This window comes from Choristoneura fumiferana, chromosome 2 (assembly GCF_025370935.1).
Source record: "Choristoneura fumiferana chromosome 2, NRCan_CFum_1, whole genome shotgun sequence".
Taxonomy (NCBI): Eukaryota; Metazoa; Arthropoda; class Insecta; order Lepidoptera; family Tortricidae; genus Choristoneura; species Choristoneura fumiferana.
In genome coordinates this window covers 8,845,941-8,871,647 of record NC_133473.1, presented here as the reverse complement: position 1 = coordinate 8,871,647, position 25,707 = coordinate 8,845,941, and the positions used below count along the sequence as shown (strand labels likewise).

Sequence of the window (25,707 nt, the reverse complement as noted above, 5' to 3'; positions counted from 1 at the left end):
AAAGTAAAGGGAGGCATCAATGTGTCCGTAAGTATTTAGTTGACGCATTCATTGCCTCCGGCGCATCTTTGCGAAATCCTTCGTGAAAATATTAAAAAATATAGTTAAATAATTCTATATTGCCGCGACGTAGCTCACCTCATATTCTTTACTCCTATATTTCATTCAGAGGCATTCGTTGAACACTGTCGAAGAGTTAAATGACTAATCGCAGCGGCGTTCAAATTGACACAGAAAATGCTATCGCGAATAATTCGCCTGCTAGAGGCGCTAGTCCGTTAGGTCTCCGAAATGAAATCAGTTTTATGGGTGAGCTACGCTTTATTAAATTTCATTTGTGAATGAATTTGCATTATTAATTAATTAGGAATATGGTTCAATTATGGCAATGTTTTGTTATGTTTGTGCTTTGGAAACACTGTGGTTGCTGGATATTTTTATGGTACGGTTTTAAGGTGTTTTAAATATGATTTTAATCTAAACTTTGTTTTAACGCTCGTAATAACAGACTCTGAAAGCCACACTTAAAAACCTCACGCAACAGTGCGCCATCTAGTGAGACAAAAAACGATAGCCCTCATTAAGCCAGTGTTACACACAGCACCATCAGTCTACTTTCAACCAAGCTAATAAGAGGACTCATCGACCTAGAGAACTATTGGTTTCTCTATTAGTTCGGAGTTGTGTGGATAAATGGCGCATTCGGGGATGTTGCACCTCTACACTGCTTTGCCAAAATAAAGATAGCGATTTGTGGTCTGTAGACTTGTAACGTATAATAGTATGAACCAATAAAACGATCTTCTACACAAATAATATATTTCTTTCCCGCCGCAACAGCCATAAACTGCAAAAAAAAGGGCTCGCTGTCAATAAAACAAAGAGAATAGCTGTTATACATTTATTGCATTAGTGAAATCTAAGCCTTCTGCTGTTGCTGCGCATACTCCAGCTGCGCGGTGGCGACGCCGGCCATGGAGTCTTGCGCGGCGTGCACGTTAGTGCGCCAGGCCGAGAGCACTGCGCGGAGCTGCTGCCACTGCGCCGGCCCGAACGTACGGTGCATCGTACTGGACACGCGGACCGTGCGCGCCGCTTGGTCCATCCGCGCGCGTACCAGACGCGTCTTCAACACTGTACAATACAATACAAACTTATCATTACCCTGGAATGGAATTTATTTAGCAAGCCGATGATGCAGCACTTTTTGGTTCAATTTTAATCTTTATACGAAACATGATACCGCCCACATATGTCTGAGTGAGGTGGCAATATAATATGGTGGATACTAATTATCAAATGCTGGCATTTCACTTGGCATATTCACTGAAATATTTGCATGTATGAAAGATATGTACTATTTCATTTCTACATGGAGATGTCAAAAGCGCAACGCGAAAACACAACTCAAGTGAAGTGCCACAATTATAATAGATAATTTTACAACAATAAAGTAAGTTCTGGAGAGAAGTATGATAAAAAAGAACCTTCAATGATAAAAGCCTCAACATCCTTCTCTTCAATCTGAAGCTCGTTGATGATTTCATCAAAGGTGATGTCAGGATTGATCTCAGCCATCTGCATGAATGACAGTATCCTCATCTTCTTGATATTCTGCTCATGGTTGAGACCTGAAATGATATACAATACCAAATTAATTGTTGATAAATAAAACTAATTTTTCATATTCCCAAGTTCTTGGGATTGATGCAAGAATACATATAGAAATATCTACGTACCTTGTGACTGAACAAACTCCTTGTGGTTATTATAAAACTTCTGATAGCTGGACAGCTTCTCTGACACGAAGATGGTAAGCAAGTCATGAATAAGCTCCCCTTCCAGGAACCGCACAGGCTTCAGAGCCAGGAGGGGGTCCAGGAGGAATGTGTTAGGGTCCGCGAGAGCAGTTGCTATGCACTTAATAGCATCCTCACGAGCATATGATGCATTCTCATCTGTGTATGTGCCCAGAAGCTCAATCATTACTTTTGAGGCCAGCTCACTGAAAGTAATATTAGTAAAAACTTTAATCATTTGGACAAATTAAATGTATGAGTAAACAGTTGTAGAGTCAAAGTGCTACAGCATATTTTAGCCTTTCATGGTTGTCACTATTTGTGGAGAGACTGAGCCACATTTGTTGCAGTGAAAAATAAAAATTGATTACTACCTCTGAATTTGTTTTGACAGATATTTAAATATAAAAAGCCAGCAACTAAGGCAATGGAATTACAATTCAATTGAAATCCAGCATTGTACAGTTATAAGGCTTTAAGAGACTAATAAGATTTCATTCTTATTAACTGTTTCACTTTATTAAAATTGTTTCTTGTTTTTGTATAGAACTATACTTGAAACATTTAGGTAATTAACTAAATGAAAACAAACTTCAGCTGCCAGATTTGGTACATTCAAGGATTATAAAAATTTTACTTATCTGTCATTGCAATACAAACTAGACTAGTATATTTCAATACAGAAACGTAAAATGCTTAGATAGTTTAATGAGGGAAATTCAATATTTAAGACACAAATTGGTGTTGTTTTGTTTATATTCCGTTAATTACTTATCCAAACCAAGTATAAGTAATATTAATAGAAAGCATTGACATATGATATAACAACACAGGTACTTCTTAAATACCTGTTCTGATCCTTCAATACCAAATGCAGCAATCGGTACAGCTTCTGCATTTGCTCATTAGAGGGTGGGCAGGTAGCAAACTCCTTGCGTAGCTGTTCCACCCCAGTGAAGACTTCTTGGACAAAGCCAACTCTTGCTGCCAACTCAATCACATGATAGTAAACATGGTAGCGAAGCGGGGAGTTTGCTTCAAGGTTGTTGTACAAGCGCCAGAGGCTGGAATTAAACATTTGCACTTCTTCAGATGTCTGAAGGAAGACCACCCTGAATTAACTAGACATTTTATTTAGATTAGCTCTGCAACTTTTTGAAACAATAAAAGAAACACAATGTTTTTTAAAGACTTAACATAGACAGAAAAAAATTTGCAAGAGCAATTATAACAATAACAAACTTCAAGAAGAATCAAGCATAGTAAGCTAGTATTTGATAAGTCACTTACGACTGGAGAGCAACCATCCCTAGTTTAGGGCCAGGCGCCTTTGTGAGTCTTTGGCTGAATGCCAAAATTAGGTTCTCACCTCTCTCCAATGGGATCTGCAGTTAAAAAAAGTAGGAAATCATCATTTTTTGTAAATTATTTCGACATTATCCTAGAGGCACTGTAGGACTGGTTTGGACAAACTGTGCCTGTCTTACTGTAACAATTATTAATTTTATATAACTGAACTAAGATTTTAATTGCTAATTGTTTTTTAGCTTAATCTTTTTTGAGGTAGATATTGCTTCTATAAATAGCACAGGTTGCTAGATCTAATATGGACACAGTTAAATACGAAACATGTAGTCACCAAATAAATATCCTGGCATCAGTCCTATTAAATTCCGAAAAATCGATGACCAGCTGATACATACAGATACCATTATGGAGACAATACTGTTAAGAATGGCTTCGATATCCGATTCACTTGTCTCCTTGAAGCAAACATCGCAGACTCCGACGATTTTGTGTAAGTCATCTTCAATGCCCTTAACGGATTTCTCCTCTGAAATCTCAGCACCTAAGCTTTTAAAATATTTCCGGAGTTCTTGAGCCTGCAAATATAACAAAATATAGATACTACTTACACTACAAAATAGCTGAGTTGGCTTAGGTTAGGTTGCACTGACTGACCTGATCTTCCAGTGATATTTCCATAAAAACTGCTGGGCCCTGCATCTTTTATGACAGATAGACTTGCGGCTATATAATTTTAAACGGATAATTAAGCTTATTTACACAAATTATGTGAAAATACATGTGCATCAAGGAGATACAAAACGGCACGTCAAAATTTGCGTACCACACCACAGAGAAGAAAATAAAATAGAGGAGAAAAAAAACGTCGGGTAAGTTAAGGGGAAGTCTGTTAAGAGAAACTGGAAATGCAAACTGCAGCAAAGATACAGTTCTGCACTTATTACTTATTACTGAGCACAGTTTGATGAAAAAATAAAATTCGGAAACCAATAAATTTTGCTCGTCATATGTTTTCTGTAGTTTTTTTTTGGTTCGGCTAAAAAACGTCACGCACGACCAAAGTCACGACCGTCACGACCTCTCTCTTTGACGCAGAGTCGCAGATGCTTTGATTGATTGACGTGACTCGTGACACAACACACATAGTCACATAACCTCAAAATATTTGTTTGTTCAGTCAGTTTGTTGTGATAGCTATGTCAGCTATCTTATTATTATGTCCAATGAATTGCACACTACACATTAGATAAATTGTTGCGTTCTAATAAGAACTTCTTTTTCCGATTTATGCGATTCAAAAATTCATCATGTCTAGTTTTTATAAAACAGTTGATTCACGTGCTAGTATCAATGGATCAAAATTAAAAAACAATCTGCCATATGTATCATCTGGTATTCCTTCACTGGATCATGTTATAGGTATTATGATAAATCGCTAAACGTTTGTTTATGTAGTTTTTAATATATTAATATTGTCCTACTTTTCAGGCGGTGGCTTGCCGACTAGTGCAATTTTTGCTGTCGGTATGTATTTACTCTCGCACTCAAAAAATTGTTATTTGTTAGTCGCCCATTGTATACTTCAATAATCTTTATGCCTAATTTTTCAGAGGAAGATGTCCTTGGCAACTACAGTAGGGTTCTAAGCAAGTATTTCCTTTCAGAAGGAATTGTTTGTAAGCATGATCTCTTCATTGCTTCAGCTGATGATGATCCGCATGAAATTGTAAGCCATAAATTCATATTATATTAAATTAAATTAAAATTAAAGCTACAGTATAAACCAATGATGGGCAAAGTATGGCCCGCGGACCACTCCAGTCCGCTGACATTCCTTCAAAATGAATAGTAGTAAAATAATGCACTAGTCATGAATTGACTTCAATGATGATGATGATGGATGATATGATCCTGTTATCCCTCACAAGGGACATAAAGCTTGTTGAAGTTTTCCATTTGGCTCGATCTTGTGCGGCTTCTTCCAGCTCTTCCCAGCCGAGACCAATTGAGCCAGCCTCCTTCTCAACTGATCGCCTCCACATGGTCTGAGGACGTCCTGGCCGTCTTCTTCCAGTAGATTACCAACGGTGACCCTGCTTGGGCAGGTGATCATTTGACCCTCGAAACATGTGTCCAATTCATCGCCATTTGCTTGTCAGAACTTCTCGGCTCACTGGCTTCTCATCACTCATTTGCCACAGTCTTGTGTTTGAGATAGTTCGAGGCCAAAAAATTCCAAGGATGCGCCTCAGGCATTTGTTAACAAACATTATGGCCTGTGATAATTATTATTTTGGTTGTCCAGCGCTATAACCTAAAATGGTAAAATTCTGGTCCTCTTCTAAAATATCAGTAATATTTGGCCCCCCATGAAGAAAGTTTACCTCTCACTGGTGTAAACTCTACATAGTCACACAGGGACTGCACATTTGTGATGTTATTGAGTGTTATTAGATGAAGAGAAGAAGTTCAATATTATTTTACTATTATAATATGTAAAACAAAAAGATTGTAATACAGCTATAATTCATAATGTAACCGGTTTTCGGTTTTTCTCCATACATCAAAAACTGGTTTTGAATTCCCTACTTAAAAGTTCTTTTTATTTTTCCTAATAGTGCTAATAGTAATGTATTGTTGCGGTCATTTAGAGTGGGTTTGATACTATTGGATTATTATTGTATGGATAACAAAGTAAATGAACCACAGTCAGTAATGTTCATGTTTTAGAGAGTTTGTCATGACATTTAGTGATGTTAAATAGAATTTAATTTATATTTATTTCTTAATTGAAGGTTAAAGAATTACCTCAGCCCTGCACAGTGCCCCCAGAAGATGATGTCAGTATGCCAACACAAGATGTGAATAAAATGAAGATTGCCTGGAGATATGAGGGTCTCAACCAAGTTGAATCTTCCTTCGGCAGTAACACAAATTTTGGTCACCATTTTGATTTAAGCAGACATCTTGACCCTGAAACCATTAATAACAGTAATATAACATATTGGAATGTTAGTCACCATGTTGGAGATGTTAAAGGTATGCTACATTTAACATTTATTTACCAACAAGAAATTACAGCACTATAATTACAACCAATTTGCTGTAAAATTCTAAATGTATAAAAACATGCACAATTATTTACTATTTATTTTACATCTACTTGTATTTTAAGAGGTTTTATATTATTTTAAAAATCTGTGGGTTAACCCCCAAGAGCTGTCTTTTTTTTTTTGCTATTATTCATCAAAACCCTTTAATTCACACAACAGAATGATGTCCTGTAAATTTTTGGCATGACTGTAGGGAAATTATACACACAATTGTTCATTAAAATAGGTTTTTATCCTGCAAATTTGCGGGCAACAGATAGTACTAAATAATGATTGTAATTCCTAGTGATAGGAGTGATTCTAGTGAGTATAGTGATAAGTAGTGTATCAAATATTTCCCATTACAGGTTTTAGAAATGACATGTACTTCAAACTACTCTCAAATCTAAAAGGGTTATTATCAAAAGAAGAATACAAAATAAGCAATAAAGATAAAAGCAATGTGTTAAGAATCAACATACAATCCCTGGGTTCCCCAATCTGGACATCTCAAGAATGCGAGGAGGAAGATGATTATCATTTTGGACAGGACCTCCTGAAGTTTGTCTACTGCCTTCGAGTACTGCTACGGGGAACCACTGCTGTTGCCTTTCTCACTATCCCTACTCATCTCTTTGATGTGAGTACTGATAAAATAACATGTGCTGTTTAAGAAAGGGTATTCTTCTGTGGTTCATAAACTTTTTTCGGCCGAGGACCGCAAGGATGCTTATTAACACAGATCACAAGGTTCAAGAATAGAATAGTATAATCCTTAAACTTTGTAGTCAGTGCTAATAATCTATAGTATAACAAGTATTAAAAGGTTGCCTGGAAGAGTTTGCTGTTAAGCAATAAGACCGCCTATTGTTTACTTTGTAATTTTCTTTCTGTGTACCTGTTTTCTATATCGCTTACTATTTTTGGTGTACAATAAAGAGTCATTGTATTGTATTGTATAATAACATCTTTGTATGTAAACTTAAATTCCCCTTTTAATTAGATGATACTGAATAAAATCTGAAATCAGCAAAGTAGTGTGTTAAGTCAAATTCAAAGGTTTATTAATTTGTTCAAATTCGTTCGACACAAATTGCAGTCAGAATTACCATTGATACAATTTTTTTTTACTTGTATAGAATTTCTGGAAATAGTATCATAAAGTGGACCACTCCCGAAGCTGTTATGGAATTACTCTTTGGATCCACTGATTTACGCAAACCAAATGGATGAATTCCCTTTCATACCCCCCTCTTGCCATTATTTATTCAAGTTTTACAAACTAATATGTTTTTAATGGTTTTTCCAGAGTGAAGCCCTGACAAAAAGACTTCTGTACTCAATAGACAATGCAGTGAGAATAGAATCGTTTGCTGGTTCATCAAAGGAGACCAATCCTGTCTACAAAGATTACCAAGGCTTGTTCCACCTGACCAAGCTGACATCAGTTCATTCAATCACGCCGTTCGTGCCGCCGAGTCTCGACTTAGCATTTAAATTAAGGAGAAAGAAGTTCAATATTGAGAAGCTGCACCTGCCGCCGGGTAATGCAAATTACGAGTAATACAGTAGTTTCCCTACATTTTTATGTTTAGTAAATATTGTTACGGAAACTTAATTTGAGCAGTTTTACACACTGACTATACATTTTGCCAACACATACAGTTATTATTACAGGCAATATCTAATTTGATAATAGATATAACTCATAGATGGCTCCTGTCTTTCTGATTCTTGTCTATCCTGATTTTTTTTCATGGGTCGCAGACGAAGTTGCAGCAACCACTAACTAATACATTCTTTTTTTTTCAGAGTTGGAAGAAACAAGTGAAAGAGAACAGGATGACATCACAGCTACTCCTAAAGTTGCGTGTGGAGGATTCAAAAAGAAAGATATTGATTTTTAATAAATTTATAATGATGTTGATATAAATAATGTAACATACAAAAAAGGTTTTACGTTTTGACATCATGTTTCAATTAATTCATCTGAACTAAACTAAGTCATCCATTCTTTGAAAAAAAAAACAATCGCAAATAGCTAATTTCAGGCGAGCCCTGTGTGATAATGACAAGTTATTGTTTTTAATAATCATTTCATTTCTCACTTCAGGTAAGTAACAAATCCTAGCATTTGAATTTGATACTAAATTACCTAAACTTTAAGTCGCACGCAATTTCCTATTTACCCTACGCGTTACATTGCTAAGTACCTACATACCATACCTACATAAGGTTCATGATCACTTAAAATGAGAGATAACATAATCAACTATTACGAAATGGTAATATTTCAAACGGAATGAAATTGAGCTCCCATATTCACACATCGGAGAGGAACTCATGCATTAACTTTAAACAAAACTGCCTTAATTATTAGTCACCCCACCTGCGCAGCAGAGCGTATCTCCCTAAAACCGGCGAATCTATTCACTGTGTTATTGTTTGCTCACATGCTGACCGGCGAGCGTCTCTTTCCACGTACTGTTGCTACTTTTTATTGTTGATTTTATTTTGAATGAGCTTCATGTAAATACTCTTACATTATTCACTATTTAGTGAAAAGTTACAATGAAGTTCAAGAAAGTCGCGAGTGCCAAAGTTCTCTTCGGATGCTTCAACACAGTTTTCTTTGTAAGTATTTACCTGTTGATTAAATTGAATGCACTTTTTAAAATATTTTTTGTGTAGCTACGTCTCAATATTATTAATTAAATACCTACTGAGCAGAAGTACGTATTGAAAAAAAATTGTTAACTATACTCATTTGGCCATGTGATGTGCGCCGTGCGTCGTTAAAGTTAACAGTTGGGTGGTCAGACGTCGGTGAGGTAATAATGATACCTACAATTTTCTACGAAGTGCGGTCTCACATAGTTTGAACACCATTTTGCCATATTTCAGAACGAGAGAGTCGACTTTGTGATTATTTACAGCTGATAGAGTGTGCTTTATGTTGAAAACTATTGTGAGGTTGGAATGTTATTGTTTGACCACTAATTATGATAGGACCATTGTCCACATCACGATAGTTAACTGTTATAATTCTGTGATTCCCAAAGAGTGTTGGCTCAAATCCATATTACCTTTTTTTTAATAACTGCTTAAAACCAAGTACCCTCCACGTTTAAATACGGGAATCAAGGGTTTTGAGCTGGGTTTTTGTGAGCCGTCGGCTAAAAAACTTGAGGGGCCAACAAGACAATGCCGATATTTCTCTAAGTGTTCAGGGCTCGACTGGCTCACTTTACTTTGGCCGCTGCGTCGTTAGCTAAAACTGATACGCAGTCACTGCTAGGGCCCGGCTACCTACCGGCTACCGGTGGCGCGGTAAAAGCTTTCTCTGCCCTACTCCTGGCCAACTACTGGTAATTCTTTTCCCACTTGTCTAGGAATGGCCCTTTTCTCTATCCATTGCGTGGCCGGGCCGTTAAGGGTTTTGCACACGGTGTATCTCTTAGGCGCAGATGAAGCCGAAAATTCTCAAGAAGTAACTGAACCTTGTTTGAAACGCGGTCGCGGCATTTGTTTAGTGCTCCATATAAATTCATACTAAGCAGTAGGTCGCGCGACCCAGTCGCGGTCGCTATTCCAATGCTAGCGACCGCGGTCGCGCGACCCACTGCTTATGATATGAATTAATGTGAAGCACTGAAGGATGCGTGTCCGTCGCGCGACCGAGTTCATACTATTAAAAGGTCTCTACACACTATACCATACAAAGAATATTTTTGCCTGACACGTTGCTATTACGGTACCTAGGTATGATACGGTGTTATGACTTATGGGTAGAGATCTTAAGCATGGGTCGCGGTCGCCACTAGTCGCCACCATCGCAATGATATCTAGGTACCTTTAAGATTGATGCATTTGTAATAATAATAAATACTAGCTTTTGCCCGCGGCATGAACTGAAACAATTACTTTGCTCACCCGCGACCTTATTCCTCCACCTCCACACTGGAAGAACACACACAAATCAAGAAACCCATCTATCACCACCACCACCACACTACACTGACGCGTTTCGAACTCAACCAGGGGTCTATATCGACTGGTCGAAAATTGTTAGTCATACCTAATGTAAAGTTTGACATAAGGTCAACCGGGGCTAATGCGTCACAATACTTTAAACAGCATATTTATCAGATTATAACAAACACATGATGTATCCTTAAAAGCTCTAACTTAAGATACAAGCTAGCATATTTTATCCGATTTTATATTTTAGTGCCATTTTATGGCATTTTTAATAACTTGTACGTGTAAATTACGTTTTTGTAAAAGCTGGGATTTTTAGATGCTTTAACCCCAGGTGGGGTAAAAACGGTCTTTTACTAGTATTATGTGATCGGATTGGTCGGAATGATTTATAAAATCACACATGACAATGTTTATTATTATGTTGTACGCTAAATTCTAGCCTTAGTTTAGGGTAATTAGTTGAACAAAAATATTCGGGGCTATAACGTCTAATTGACCTCGTTTCTTATAGACGCATTAAAAAAAGAGCTCGGCCACGACATCTAGTGGTCATTTTTTGTACTTTTAGTGCCAAAGCCTTTTAAAAAATGGCGTGAGTAGTTCTAAAGGATGATTTTCTTATGATCACTGGAATGGACGCATTTGCCCCGTAGACGACATAGCCCCGGTTGACCTTAACTCTTTTTTTTTTCTCTGAAACCATTTAATTTTCAGAATTGTTATAAAACAACTTTACCTAACCTATAGAGTTCTGCAGGATGACCATTTAAAAAATTATGACAAACATTACATTATGACTTATACAATTATGGCAGACGAAAGGATCCCGTGTGGAGGTGAAGGAACTGCATGAACACACATTTCTTGCATAAAGGTAGCTATTATAAGGTCGCGGGTGAGCAAAGTAATTGTTTCAGTTCATAAATATTCTCGCTATATATTGGCAGAGGGCGGGGCACATTGCTCGCAGGACTGATGGCCGATGGGGTCAGAAGGTTCTCGAATGGCGTCCGCGGACCGGGAGACGAGCTGTCGGTAGGCCTCCCAACAAGATGGAGCAACGACCTGGTTAAGATCGCGGGATCGCATTGGATGCGGAAAGCACAAGACGGTCTTGAGTGGAGAGCCTTGAGAGATGAGAGAGGCTGACATGATGATGATAAATATTCCAAATCAAGATAGGTACGTAGTAGGTACCTCGTAATAATTTAAAATTGGACGTTCCAGGCCTGCGGTTTCGCTGAGGTAGTATGCGGTTTCTTGTTACTGTGCGACTCACGGCGCGTGCTACTGTCGCGGCTGTTGGCGGCACCGGACGGGCCGCTGGCGGAGGCGCCGCTGCAGTACGCGGCGCTGGCGCTGCTGGCCGCCGGCTTGGCCGTGTGCGCCGCCGCCGCGCTTGGCTGCTGGGCCACTTATATGCCCTCGTATGTCATACTCACGTTTGTAAGTATCACTCGATGTAGGTGCTATGGCGTGCATTAAGTAGGCAGCAGGGTATCGGCAGCGCTGGTGCTGGTCGCGCACCCTGTGGCGCTAACTACCACCTGCCTACCCTGGAATCGACCCAATGCACGCCAAAAGGTATGTACACAGGCAATGATATTTTTAAGTTTTTAGTTTTTCTAATTAAATATTTGACTATGCGTAAGTTTATTTTACGGAGATTCGTAGAAGATCGAGTGCCACCGGCATTATCAGTCGGAAGACGTCCACTGCTGAACAAAGGCCACATGTACGAAAACTCGCCACTTGCATCTACACGTTTCCCGCAACTCACGATGTCGTCAGTCCTCCAGGTGGGAGGCTGCCAACGCTTCGTCTTCCGGCACCGACAATCACCAACATAGCCAAGTGAATTAGCGCATTCAAGTGGCAATGGGCAGGCAATATACCATCGAGAACAGATCACCGTTGGGGCCGAAAATTTCTCGAATGGAGACCGTTAATCGACAAGCACTGCCTAGGTCATCCACCAACGAGATGGACAAATGTCCGGTTAAAACCGCTGGTTCAGGGTGGGAGGGTGGTGAGGTCCGTTTGACGTTGCTCGTGATTGGTTAAATAACTAAATCAGCCAATGTCGATATTTGGCCTCAATGAAAACCCTCATTGACCCAATGCACGCTAGCCTATACGGTTCATAAGATGATGAAATTTGTTTAACCTTTCGCAGTATTTTCTGATGGTGCTGGGTTTACTGGTATGCGCTTGCGCGGGCGGCGTGGTGGCGGCGGCGTGGCCGCGCTGCGCCGGCGTGGACAGCGCGCGCGGCGGCGCCGTCGGCGCGCTGCAGACGTATTACGCGATGCCTGATTACGAACACTTCACTGCGGCGCTCGACTTGGCGCAGACTGAGGTACGAGTATCTCCGTGTGTAAGGTGACTGCCGGCAGTACCGCACCGTCTGGCAACTTAGCACGTCCGAACATTCACGTCTAATGTCGTGCTTTGTCTGTAACGAGCCGGTCCTAAGGCGGTTCTCACACTGCGGTTTTTAACTTTGTACTGTAGAATCTTGGTTTGTACACAAAAAACCCGGCTCGCACTGCTGGACTGGCGATGCGATGCGGTGCGGGACGCAGGGTATGCCACGTTGAGCGCCATTGAAATGAACATAAAAAACAAATAAAATGCGGTTCGTCGTGCACTTAACTTACACGCCATGCCTGATTACGAGCACTTCACTGCGGCGCTCGACTTAACCCAGACTGAGGTACGTTACAACCAGAATGTTAGTGTCACTCGGGACTAATCGGTTTCCTTCGTTTACCTAAGATTCAAATGAGAAAGAAGAGAAAACCGATCTTTTGTTTCGAGATCCGAACTACATTAGCAAACTAGTTTAAGTGTATTCCTGCCTATTTTATGATATCTACTTATTTATTTATTTATTGAGAAAAGAAACAAACGGTCGTATACAAGAATGTGTACAGAAATACATGATTAACATAAGACCTACAGTTTCCTTAAATTGTAAATGTGCTAAATACAATCTAAAAAGGATTATAACTAAAATTATTTTAAAGTTATGATGTCGGATTCTTTGGTAAAGATGTTATTGAATTTTGAAACGTTTAATTTTGGATATTAAGGTAACTTTCGGCATGTATTATTTTGATACGGATTCCGACATCTTACTTATCTGCATACCATTTTTAACCAAGTTCGTTCAGCCGCTTTAACGTGTAAATGTTGTTACACACTCAGGCACACGCACAAACGCATCTAGCGTCGTAGTGTAGTGTAGTGTCGGCAATACCGCACCAGTCTGGAAACGTTGCATATCCGAACAAGCACGTCTAATAGGTACCGAGCTTTGACTGTGACGAGCCGGTCCTTATGCGGGATTTACACTCGCACACGAGTCGCGAGACGGTGAGGTACGAGGTGAGTGTGACCAGACGCGCGCGCCTCGCCTCGCCCCTCGCTGCGCTCGCGTCCGAAGCGGTTTTTGGGCACGAGTCAAAGGACATCACGACGAACGCGAGCTTGGTGTTTACATTCGCGCTCTTGCTTCATTCAAGTTTGAACGTTGTGCCGCGCAGGGTGTACGCTCAAAGACAACTGAACTCGCCACGAGAGTATAAACAGGAAGCTCATTTATCATCGATCACGCGAGCCGCGGGCCGAGACACAAGACGAGGCGCGAGGCCAGGCACGAGGCGAGAGTGTAAATGTCGTATTATACTTAGTAGGATTTTGTGATTGACTCTTTCCGTTGTCGTGCCAGCTGGAGTGTTGCGGCATGACGGACGCGCGCAACTTCGACATGTCGGTGTGGCAGCTGCGGCGGCTGGGCCCGCGCGGCGCCGCCGTGCCGCCCTCGTGCTGCGTGCAGCGCGCCCCCGCCTCGCACCTCAACCCCGCGCCCAGGAACGCCACCCGCTGCCAGGAACTCGCGCCCAACCCCGAGTTTAGACACGTGCCGGTAACTACGCTTTATCCCCTAGTATGCGGGAACTAAAAAAATTGCTCCTTCTAGTCTCATCTGTTTGAACTCAAATTCTGCTGATTTAAATAAAAACAACAAAAAGATAGCCATAAATTTGGCATGGATCCGCGTCTAAAGGGTCCGCGTCAGGGGTTTAACTACGACTGGGTAAAGTGTGCCAGATGATTTTGTAGAATGAATGTAGATTGAATGTTGTTTGAGAAATTCAAGAGATTGTGCATGGCAATGAGGGTTTCTTAACATCTTCACCGCCATAAAAAGAACGAAAAACCAGCGACAAATCAACTTGATTTTTAATTCCATTGCAGAAGGATTAATTTCGAGTTGAATGGTGGTCAGGTGTGAGGCATTCCATTGGCTGTCACTGGATGACTGGCGGTGAAGAGGTTAACAATCGAAATATTGCTGATGCCATTAGTATTCGGGCACGGTTAAAGTACAACCTGTAATTGTCGACTTGGAATGAACTACAAAAATGTACGACCGATCTCGACTCATATAATGGCCAGAAGGGTTTCAATATATCAGGTCGTGTTTTACTGTCATTCATTTTGAGTCGACATACGGGGTCGTACACGAACCGCACCTGTGATCCCCGATTGATGTTGTTGTTGTTTTGCTTGTGATTGGCTCAATATCACACTGGCAACATTTTGTTGTAAAGGACAAAAATATTTTGAAACTGCTTGTTTCAGGGATGCTTGGCAAAATTAGAAGACTGGTATCACCAACAATTCATCGTGTTCATGCTGAGTCTGTTCGTGGTCGCGCTGCTGAAGCTCGGCATCCTGCTCGTGACCATATTCTCATGCATCCGTCTGCGCAAGCGTCGGCGAGAGCTTCACACCTTCATAATGAACTCTAACAGGACCAACGAAAACATCTACGAGACTAAAATGAGTACCATGCACGAAGAACCCGTTATGGCCAAGTACATTCAGCCTAACAACTTCTACAGTCCCCGCGTAAGAAACCCTAGGATTTTTCACAGCAAGCCCAATGAGATGGTATGAGAATTAGCAGCGGAGATAAATGCTTTAGAGAGAAAACTGGAGAAATTCTCAGACTACCTGTACAAGCACGAAGCAGAGTCTATAATGTGGTAAATTTTACGCTATTTTGTATGCTTAGAACGGACGACATTATATTACTTGTTTTGTGAGTTTTTATTTACAAATACATATGTTCAAATTAATGAACTCAAGACTGATATAGTTATGTTGCTGAATTAATGTAATTTTATAGTGACCAGCCAGCAGTCATTCATTATTTTTTAAATAATTTTCAAGTTATGAATGTGCCATAGAACTTAAGTTAATAAAAGTAAGTAACTCTGGTAAAAAAGTAAATAACTGAAACTCGCGTACAAACCGTCGAGTGACTTTCCCCATGCTCTATAGTGTTTTCTCCGTGAGTAATTAATTTGTTTTAATTAAGAGAAATATTTTTTTAAGAAAACCTACATATGTATAATTAGTTTAAGAAATTAATCGGAGAAGTTAATAAAACGCCACAAATCAATATGCAATATTATTTTCAAAAGAACGTTCAAAAATTGGTCCTAAAGTTAAAACATTGTTAACAATGGCTCTGGAATGTTTTTACCATTCACAATTGGTTCTATAGCTGTATTATTTCGATTTATTACTGTTACAGAGAGCGTCCATGCTGGACCCGGAGATGGTGACACAAAATATTAGATGTATTGCGGTTCTTCAGGGGTCTAATTACGGAAAAAAGAAAATGATGGTCATAGCGCTGGTACCGGCGGCCCAATCACGTGGGCGTTAATCGAACGTGATGTGAACGTGACGTGGGTATCGGATAAATTACGAGCATCGAACGATTTGTTCTGCAAAAATGCTTGTATTTTCCTAGTCGATAAAAAAATATGTAGGCGGTAGCGTAATGCCATACTTCTCCGGTGTGACTTACAGCCATACCGACGCGAATACATTAATTTAAAAAAACAACCATTTGTACCAGGCTAGTTTTTGCGTAGCTAATCATCGTCGAGTAGCCATTCACGGAAATCACCTTGCCATACTTTTCCGACGGTTCCCAATGGCCGAATGGAACAAATGGTTAATTTTTTTTTTATTAATATTTTCGCGTCGGTATGGCGGGCTGTAAGTCACACCGGAGAAGTATGGCATTACGCTACCACCTACTTATTTTTTTATCGACTATCGGAAAATACGAGCATTTTTGTGGAACAAATCGTTCGACACTCGTTATTTATCCGACACGTTCGATTGACGCCCACGCGATTGGGCCGCCGGTACCAGCGCTATGACCATCATTTTCTTTTTGTCATTCCGTAATTAGACCCCTGAAAAACCGCCATACTGGTACAAATGATCTAATATTTTGTGTCACCATCTCCGGGTCTATGCCCCCCGTGACAACGGAATCGTTTAAACTATTTATTAATTACATTGAATGATTGATGCCTCAACATAATTCTAAATATTACAATAATTTCACGTGTGAGAAAATTACATAAATAAATAATATGGAATAGTAAGTTTGTCATGATTCATTAAATAGTTATATAAACCAACATTTATTAAATTCCAGATTTCCGAACCATCCTAAATAATACATGAGATCCTTAACAATAACGATTCTAGACCTGACAATACTTAATGTCAACAATATCTATCTATAATAATTGATACTATAATGTTTACCTATTGACCATTGAGACCGACATCACAGTATAATCTACTAAATAATTATCTTAGGTACAGGAATGATCTTATAATAATAACCGTAATTACATTAATTTACATTTGCACTATGATATAAGATAGTGGGGGCTACCCCAGGCGGATAGGCCGGCGCGCGGTCCAACTCACGAAACTACAATTTATAATTTAATTTATTAGTATCAAAAACAAAATGTTTCCGTTCATTTCGTGCCCGTATAGTTTTAGATATGTGATATCAATACACTTGCTCATCAATTTAGAGGGCGCAATAATATAAATCGCCTAACCTCACTGAAATAAAATTGAGATTTCAAATTCAACACTGTTGCAATAACATTACATTTAGTTTTTTTTTTATGTATATAAGCTTTGTGTTTAAACACAGTCACGCCTCATACATAGTAAGCTTAAATGCGCATTCGAATTTTTTGAATTAGGCGACTTATTTTTTGACTGTCATTTCATTATTCTGCCACGCGTGTTTTGAGTGTTCTCCAACATTGCCACTAAAAACTGACAAAACCCTTAATATTTTTACTGACTCTCCAGAATTCAAACGTTTAGCTTCGCGAGATGGACCCTGAATGCGCCGTGGCCAGCTTTAGAGGATATAAATTAAACTTGATGATACCGTATTACTCCAGGATTAACTCTAGGAGTGTATGTATAGCGGACCAAGTGAGTGGTTCATGGCTCAGTAAGAGAGACTGCCTCATAGTACAGTTTCGTGGGAGTTTCGGCAAAGGAAAAAGATAATTCAAGAAAAAAAGTGAATGAAGAAAATATCTATATTACTTTTTAAACTTTGTTATTTTCACTCATAGTCAAAATAGCACAAACAGGACTTATTACGCTAAACACACGAGTAATATTTACCTCGACGTTTCGTAAGTCTGTTCGTGATTAGGCCACGGTGGTATTTTGACTATCTATGTCATGACAGGTAGGTATGTCATGTCATTTTAGAGAATGGCATTAGTGTTTTAGCTGCAACTCCCGTAAAACTATCTACACGACACTTTTTATGATCAGCTTACGAGCCTTACTACATTGAGTTTCAAGGTAGTGAATGTTTCTTGATCGGCTATCTGATGCGAGTAGGTACAAGTGGGTAGGAAGAAAGAGCCATGGCGACGGCTCTTCAGTGACAAATAAGTTACTGGAAGTAAATAAAGTCGATATAATGTCTTTTGTGCTTCATTTTCACGTATCTACAATATTTCAAATAAATATAATACCTAAAATTCACCTACTTTGAGTGTAGTAAAAACCCTATTATTTTACAAGGAAACTCGAAAACGTTAGGGGAATGCGTAATCACGTTGCGGATTACGTCTCGTTTTCACTCGTATAACGAACATCCTAGAAGTACGATAAAATATTTACAAAAGAAGTGTTAACAATCGTAAAAACTATAAAATACTATGAAATGGATATTTTTCACAATAAATAGTCTAAAAAACGACGCGTCCGAAAGTTTATATAAAAAAGACACAGGAAGCTCCGTTCACGCCGTACCCCGTGATACGAGAATTACAATTGAACCACTGTAAATTTCTGAACTTTGGTCACGATGGTTATATTGGTCGTTTTTCATCGAAACAAGAGTCGATGACAAGTTTCTCAACCTTTTTACTTATGAAACCCTTTGCAGGGTATACTCCTCACGTTTTTAATTTCACCCTTTAAATTAGCAATCCTTTTGCTGAACTCGGGTGCAGTTGAGGAAAAAGATATGTATACATTTTGCACTTAATTCCATTGCATAACGGTAAACAAAAACATAATTTTCTCCTTGACTGCACATAGGGTATGTTTTCGATCCACTTACATATCCGCGAATCCCCGGTTGAGTAATGATTTAAAGGATATCGTTCAAGAACGCATTGTCCAGAGAATTGAGCAGCTCCTGCGCAGTTAGGTTACTGGCGTCGGTGGAAGGCATGTTGTCGAGGAAGTCGAGGTTGAAGTCTGCCGGCTGGCCGGAGAACGAAGACGAGTGGAGAGACGGGAAGGACTGGAGCATGGCGGGCTGTTGCGGCGCGCTCGCATGCATGCCGGCGTGGGGCGCGTGCGCGCCGTGCGAGCCGTGCGCGCCCATGCCGCCCATGCCGCCTTGCATCGACATGCTTTGGTTCTGGCTCATGTGAATGTTTGGCATCTGTAACAGAACAGCGATACGTGGATACAGCCTTGAATATGAAACTACCGTGATACTCATTCATACTGAAATAAATCCGGATAACTCACGTCTTAAACAGCATTGCTTAGTGCGCGTTTTGTAGCAGCCGTCGTGGCATGTGTTCCGGGAGGAAAGGCTACGAATTAGCCCGACACATGTCGAGCTAAACTCGATTGAAGACGTGAGTCGGTCGGATTTATTTCAGTACTGTGCATACAGCTCGTGAAAACTTACAAAAAACTATTAAGTACTATGGACTCGTAATTAATTAGATGTTTCTCGACATTAAAATAATGTTAACTTATTCAAAACAATAAAAACAGAATTCAAACAAAGCTACAGAAAATTACACTTAAGTACTGGAATGATTTACAAGATAATTGAAAACAGGTTTTGTGTACTAACCTGCCCTTGAACATTCATCATCTGATTTTGTTGCATAATGAGATGCGACATTGGAGGCTGTTGATTGGCCGACCTGTAAATACATTGTAAATGGTGTTATTACATCTGTAGGTACTTGGCGTTATCTTATCGGCTTTAGATATAGTTCAATATGGGTAAAGCTATTGTATGTAACATTTCATCATGTGTAGAAACTTCATTTATTTCCACAAAATTAAGTCATTATTTATTTGTTTTCTACAGTTTTCTAGTTTTGTAACCGTTTTATTTCAGTCCTTCTGAATAGAAGAGAACGATAACCAAAAACTACATCAAGGGTCTCATCCCAGCCTATTTACGTCCCACTGCTGGGCACAGGCCTCCTCTCATAATGAGAGGGCTTGGGCCGTAGTTCCACTAGGCTAGGCCACCACGGCTTTTCATCAAGGGTCTAAGTGTAGTGAATTGGCCCTGTCCACGTTCATACGAGAAGCCGTGAGTGTGAATCCGATTTGCATATTTTTGATAGCTTTGCGTCGCGTACGCGCCTCGATCGAGAGAGAGAGAGAGAGAGAGAGATTTTATCCTTATCCCGTAGGAATATCGGGATAAAAAGTATTCTATGTTAATCCTTTTCGCATCCACCGCGATCCCGCGATCTTAACCAGGTCGTCGCTCCATCTTGTTGAGGGCCTACCGACAGCTCGTCTCCCGGTCCGCGGACGCCATTCGAGAACCTTTTGACCCCATCGGCCATCAGTCCTGCGAGCAATGTGCCCCGCCCACTGCCAATATATAGCGAGAATATTTATGAACTGAAACAATTACTTTGCTCACCCGCGACCTTATAATAGCTACCTTTATGCAAGAAATGTGTGTTCATGCAGTTCCTTCACCTCCACACTGTAAGAACGGGATCCTTTCGTCTGCCATAGCCCTTTGAGTGACTTTGAGCTTCCTCATGAGGCCCATCGTTAACGCCCACGTCAAAAACAAGTTGCTATATACCAATTGTGTGCGAGCGAAGCCGCGGGCAAAAGCTAGTTTATAATATTAGTAGGGTATACCTCTGTTGTTGTTGTTGTTGTTGGTGATGCTGATGCTGCATGAGCTGGTGCTGGTGCTGTTGCTGTTGCTGTTGCAGACGCGAGTGCTGCATCTGGAGCTGCTGCTGCTGCTGCTGCTGCTGCTGCGCCGCGCCCGCGTGGACGCCGCCCATGCTGAATCCGCCTGGACATTACAACTCATAAACACAAACTTCATTCAAGACAAACTAGTGCAATAGCCAATAGGGTGCGAGTCGGACTCGCGCACGAAGGGTTCCGTACCATTATCTATATAACATTAGACATTAGCAAAAAAACTGTAAAATCACGTTTGTTGTATGGGAGCCCCCCAGACATATTTATTTTATTCTGTTTTTAGTATTTGTTGTTATAGCGGCAACAGAAATACATCATATGTGAAAATTTCAACTGTTTAGCTATCACGGTTCACGACATACAGTCTGGTGACAGACAGACGGACAGTGAATAGGGAATAGGGTCCCGTTTTTACGCTTTGGGTACGGAACCCTAAAAATATACGACCTGATAATTCAGATCTTCATGTAATTACCATAAAGGTTTGAATAGTCAAACCAGGTAGTGTCACTTGATGATCCTACTAACAGCATTGTATCCTAGACAAAAAGTCGTAAACGTGGACTTATAAAAATTTATCTGTCTTTCAACTGTCAGGTTTTTCGCGGAAATTGCTACGTTTTTTGAGTTGTTTTCAGTTTTTTGCTGATTGTGTTATTTGTTATTGGTATTTTGTTAAGTGGACTCTGTGGACTGTAGTAGGATGATGATGATGATGACAGAAATAAAAAAAAATGTTGTGTGCACCCGTGTGCGTGTTATTGTAGATTTAGTTCGTACTCCGCCACGCAGTGCAGTGCAGTTAGCGCCTGTACTACACATGCAAATTTGGCCAGGTTTGCCTCTCTTTTAAAAAAAAAAATAACCCCAAGGGTGGGAAAAAGCATAAAATAGAAACTTTTTAACAAAAAATTTAACCGCCGAAAAAACTGAAAAGCCTTTTTTGTTTGACCTTAATTTAGGTACCAGTTTGAAGTCGGTGCGTCAGCACTAGCCAGGAGGAGTGGACCTATAGTCGTCTATCTGACGGGCTTCTATCACTCCTCCAGGCTCGTGCTGAGGCACCGACTTCAAACTGGTACCTAGATTAAGGGCAAACAAAAAAGGTAGTATTTTTTGCTTTTCAGTTTTTTCAGCGGTTCAATTTTTTTGTTAAAATGCTTTTTCTCTATAGCAATAATACTCTTCGGAAACCTTATATGCTGCAGTGTAGTGCGGCGACTAACCTTGATGGTGTTGCGGGAACTGTTGCCTCGCGACCTGTTGCTGCATGAACACGTGCCGCCACTCGGGCGCGTACTGGCGCGGGTGCGCGTGCGGCGGAAACGCGCGCGGCGCCGGCGCCGCCCGCCGTGCGCCCGCCGCGCCGCCCACGCCGCCGACGCCACCGACGCCACCGACGCCGCCCGCCTGCCCCGGTCTAAGGACACAGAATATACAAAGTAATTTAAAGGGGCGCTTGGAAATGGGAATTCGCCTAACTAAATTTAGCTACATAAACATTTAACTAAGATCGACATTTTGTATGTATTAAACCGTTCAATGCTAATGTTTTCTTGACAGTAACAGTGATCAAAATTGTACCTTAGAGTAGATAAATAACGAGTTTCAAGCTGTCGCAGATCTGCTGGTTAGTATTAGCGTTTTACAGTACATACAGGGTTTCGTACTATGAAATACGATAAGCCTCTTTATCTTACCTATAGAAACACAATAAAATTTGCCTTTGGATTTGAGTATCCATTTTGCTTTGCCACATCTGAGGGGCCAGCCCCCTGAAAAATAACCATACGACATCGTGTGTCCTCGAATGGAGACCGCGGATCGGTTAGCGTAGCGTAGGACGTTCAGCAACGAGATGTATGGATGACCTGGTCTGTTTAAAACCACGGGATCACGGTGGATGCAGGCCGCTTCCAAGCGAAGCAATTGTAGGTTTATGGGATCTATATGTCAAATCCAACAGTGGACGTCCAACGGCTGATATGATGATGATGGTCGTATGTTGTAGCTCACCCGGGGCCCACGAACCGCGCCTTGTAGTCGGGCGGCGGCGGCCGCATCTGCTGGTGCTGCGCGCGCAGCATGAGCTGCTGCTGCTGTTGCAGCATCTTAGCCTGCTGCTCGCGCGACATGCCCGCTGCTGCCACGCCTGGGAAATGCATAGAGGTCACAATTTTGACATATTTTTAACACATTCAGCTCCGGCAACGTTCCGCTAAGCTAAGCCCCTACGCTATGCCGGCCGTAATTATCGCTGTCACGAATGACTGTCACTGGCATAAAAGTATAAATTCTGTTGACACATGCGTGTCACCGGCACAAGAGTAAGGATTTTTTGATCACATACGTTGGCACTGGTACCGAAAGTGTGAGACTAGCATTATTCACCAGCGCCTTCGCTCGCGCAAAGTTGCGCCTGGCCACATGACCACGGCGCGACCTCGTAACCTGTAACGCCGCGACGCTGTAATTTACATAAGGCGCGGCGCTGTAATGCGGCATGTTGCCATCACGGTACGCCACGAGTCGCAGATAATAGGATATGTCCAGTACTTGGTGCCGTATTGCCTCTGTGCACAACATCAGCGCCACTTAGCGTCGGCAACGCACCCTATACTCCGGCGACACACCGTCTCACTTACGACGCCGCGCGCGCAGTGGTGATGTAGCCATCGCTTTATAAAGTTAGGTTAGGCAGTAAACTACCAATTTCCCTTGTATAACGAAGACTCGTGCATAATATAATGTCTCTAGAAATTGAAATTGATTTTTTTGAAAATTTACATGCGTGCATAAATATACCAGGGAATATCGGGATTACAGTAGCCTATTTGTTTTTCTCGAGTTCCAACTACTTACGTGTCATCCAAATTTTTTCATCACATTTGCTCTTAAACAGTGTCGTAACATGCAGGCTACCTTGCTTGCAACCCCCCAAATAAAACCCTCGATCTTAATGTGCTTGTCATGAAACCCGTGGTCGGTAAATGAGTCATCGCCCGTACTGATGCACGCCACCACCGCCCAGACGCACACGCACTTCAGGCGCATGCTGCGGGAGGGGGAGGGCTGCCAAAAGCGTAGCCTAAGGTATGGCCAATAACTATTTGGAAGAATAATATTTTTTCTTTTACAAATATACAATTTTACTCGCAAATGTGATGAAAAACATTGTATGTCGCACGGGCGGTACTAGAATTACGAACATCGACTCATTTAAGCCCTCAGTCATAGACTCTCGTACATCTCGTACATCGACACAATGTACTATTCCAGTCGTTTTAGCAAGAAAGAGCAACAAATAGACCACATTGACACAAGGCAAAAGAACAACTTAGAAAGAACCTTTGTGTCTTATAAGTTGTAAGCTTGTAAGGTTTTCCTAACGCGTATGGGTAGACCGCTTGTAGATAGATATCCGACCTCATATCCTCGTATTCCAATCACATGTATAGTAGGTATTTCTTCACTTAGCAATCACAGCCTGTGCACTTACTGAGCTGCTGCTGGTTCTGCGCAGGCGCGGGGGCGGGCGGCGCGGGGCGCGCGCGCATCGCCTGCGAGAAGTTTATGGTTTGCGACTGCGACACCGAGTAAGAGTCGCATCCTCCACCTGTAACGGTACAATTATACAGTTTATAAAGTGACCAAGTCATCTGCAATCAACTACTTAACTATTAACTTTATACAAACAAAAAATTCTAAATAAAATATCATCATCAACATATCAGCCGAAAGACATTCACCGCCGGTCAAAGGCGTTCACCAAAAAGTTCTACAACGATCGATCCCGCGCTACTCGCATCTAACTGGTACCCGCGACCTTTACCAGATTTTCGGTTCAATATTATTGGGGGCCTCATAAAAATCATTTTAATAATAATAATAATAATAATATACATTTTTATTCACCACCACAAACCAAAAATTACAATACAAGACAGATAACATTATTAAGTGAGGCAAAATGGTCATGAGACTCAGCGAGGTCGCTGGTTTTCGGTCTCCAACCAAACTAAAAACTAACTTAACTAGTCTACTTACTACGGTAGGTCCGTTTATACGAATATTTCACACTTATTTATCTATATAAGTATGTTTATCCGTTGCCTAGAGTTCATAGTACAAGCTTTGCTTAGTTTGGGACTAGGTCAATTGGTGTGAAGTGTCCCATGACATTTATTTATTTATTATTATTTATTTATTTTTCAATAATGTGAAATTTTTTTGCATAATTTTCAATTCTAAAACTTCTGTCATTAGAAGAAAGTGAGTGCGTGTCCTTCAGGTTGCTTACTATTCATAGGTAGGTACGTATTCAACTTTACGTTCACACCGATCACCTAGGCTGGTGACATAACACTGAAAGCTGTAGACTTGGTGCTTTTAAAACTCGGGATTAGAAAGTAATTCTGTTTGCTCTCTATATTACCAATATAATATAACCTGCGCTAGTCTACTGTTAATATTATAATATGAATTAATTATACCTAGCGTTTTTTTGTAAAACGATATTTTTAAGTGGCATCATTGACACTTGATATTGTGAGTCTGTTAATTAATGCAAAACGTCACTACTACGTTTTAGATGCGGATAATCGTTCGACATGTTCCAGGTCTATCCGAAACCCTTCGTCATTGAGTATGTCTCGGCGGCGGGGACTGTGTCTAAGCGCACTCTCGTATAAAACATGTAGTTATATGTTTACGAGTATAAGTGAATAATGGTGTTTTTATTAGCAATGTATGCCGGAGTGCCTATTAGGGTAGTTACGTATTTTAAAAATCTGTTAATTGTATCGTTTTCGTCCTTTTCCTGTACGGTGATCAAACTAGGTACAGTCAGCATCAAAAGTAGCTGGTTACTTTTTTACTTTGTCACATTAACACATTTGTCAATGTTGTATGGCGCTTAGTACCTACGTGGCTGTGAAACGACAAAGTACAAAAGTAACCAGCTACTTTTGATGCTGACTGTACTGTATCCAAGCTACATTTGATATTATCTGTTTGGTCACAGAAATTCAGAGAAATTATCTAAGGAAAACTGAAAGTCATAATATTGTAATACTCTGAGCTTAGTTTTGTTTCTTAGCGAGGATATTTATTTTTATTTTAGCCGTGTAATTAAATCAACAGCTTTG

At 40.5% G+C, this 25,707-nt stretch overlaps 4 protein-coding genes across 4 annotated transcripts in view; 2 read left to right on the top strand and 2 right to left on the bottom strand.

The window, feature by feature from the left end:
* Positions 1–887: 887 nt before the first annotated feature.
* On the bottom strand, positions 888–3,935 carry LOC141442335 (eukaryotic translation initiation factor 3 subunit M-like). The gene is made up of 7 exons (XM_074107298.1): positions 3,762–3,935; positions 3,503–3,682; positions 3,090–3,184; positions 2,648–2,863; positions 1,740–2,005; positions 1,488–1,631; positions 888–1,134 (listed from the first exon to the last, which is right to left on the bottom strand). The coding sequence occupies exons 1-7, from the start codon at positions 3,804–3,806 to the stop codon at positions 920–922; spliced, it is 1,161 nt and encodes a 386-aa protein (XP_073963399.1). The 5' UTR covers positions 3,807–3,935; the 3' UTR covers positions 888–919.
* A 268-nt stretch (positions 3,936–4,203) lies between these two features.
* On the top strand, positions 4,204–8,166 carry LOC141442500 (elongator complex protein 4-like). The gene is made up of 7 exons (XM_074107520.1): positions 4,204–4,526; positions 4,596–4,631; positions 4,718–4,833; positions 5,903–6,146; positions 6,568–6,839; positions 7,509–7,743; positions 8,012–8,166. The coding sequence occupies exons 1-7, from the start codon at positions 4,415–4,417 to the stop codon at positions 8,104–8,106; spliced, it is 1,110 nt and encodes a 369-aa protein (XP_073963621.1). The 5' UTR covers positions 4,204–4,414; the 3' UTR covers positions 8,107–8,166.
* A 93-nt stretch (positions 8,167–8,259) lies between these two features.
* On the top strand, positions 8,260–15,588 carry LOC141442506 (uncharacterized). The gene is made up of 5 exons (XM_074107531.1): positions 8,260–8,833; positions 11,411–11,629; positions 12,360–12,542; positions 13,917–14,114; positions 14,834–15,588. Exons 1-5 carry the CDS (start codon positions 8,771–8,773, stop codon positions 15,149–15,151), a joined length of 981 nt encoding a protein of 326 aa, XP_073963632.1. The 5' UTR covers positions 8,260–8,770; the 3' UTR covers positions 15,152–15,588.
* A 67-nt stretch (positions 15,589–15,655) lies between these two features.
* Positions 15,656–25,707, bottom strand: part of LOC141442472 (uncharacterized) — a 52,413-nt gene continuing 42,361 nt past the window's right edge. Inside the window, exons 5-10 of the mRNA XM_074107488.1 lie at positions 24,060–24,176; positions 22,577–22,712; positions 21,787–21,980; positions 20,486–20,648; positions 19,440–19,512; positions 15,656–19,013 (exon numbers count right to left, since the gene is read on the bottom strand). Of these exons, the coding sequence (XP_073963589.1) occupies positions 18,714–19,013; positions 19,440–19,512; positions 20,486–20,648; positions 21,787–21,980; positions 22,577–22,712; positions 24,060–24,176 (983 nt within the window). The 3' untranslated portion in view covers positions 15,656–18,713. The remainder of the gene's footprint in view (positions 19,014–19,439; positions 19,513–20,485; positions 20,649–21,786; positions 21,981–22,576; positions 22,713–24,059; positions 24,177–25,707) is intronic.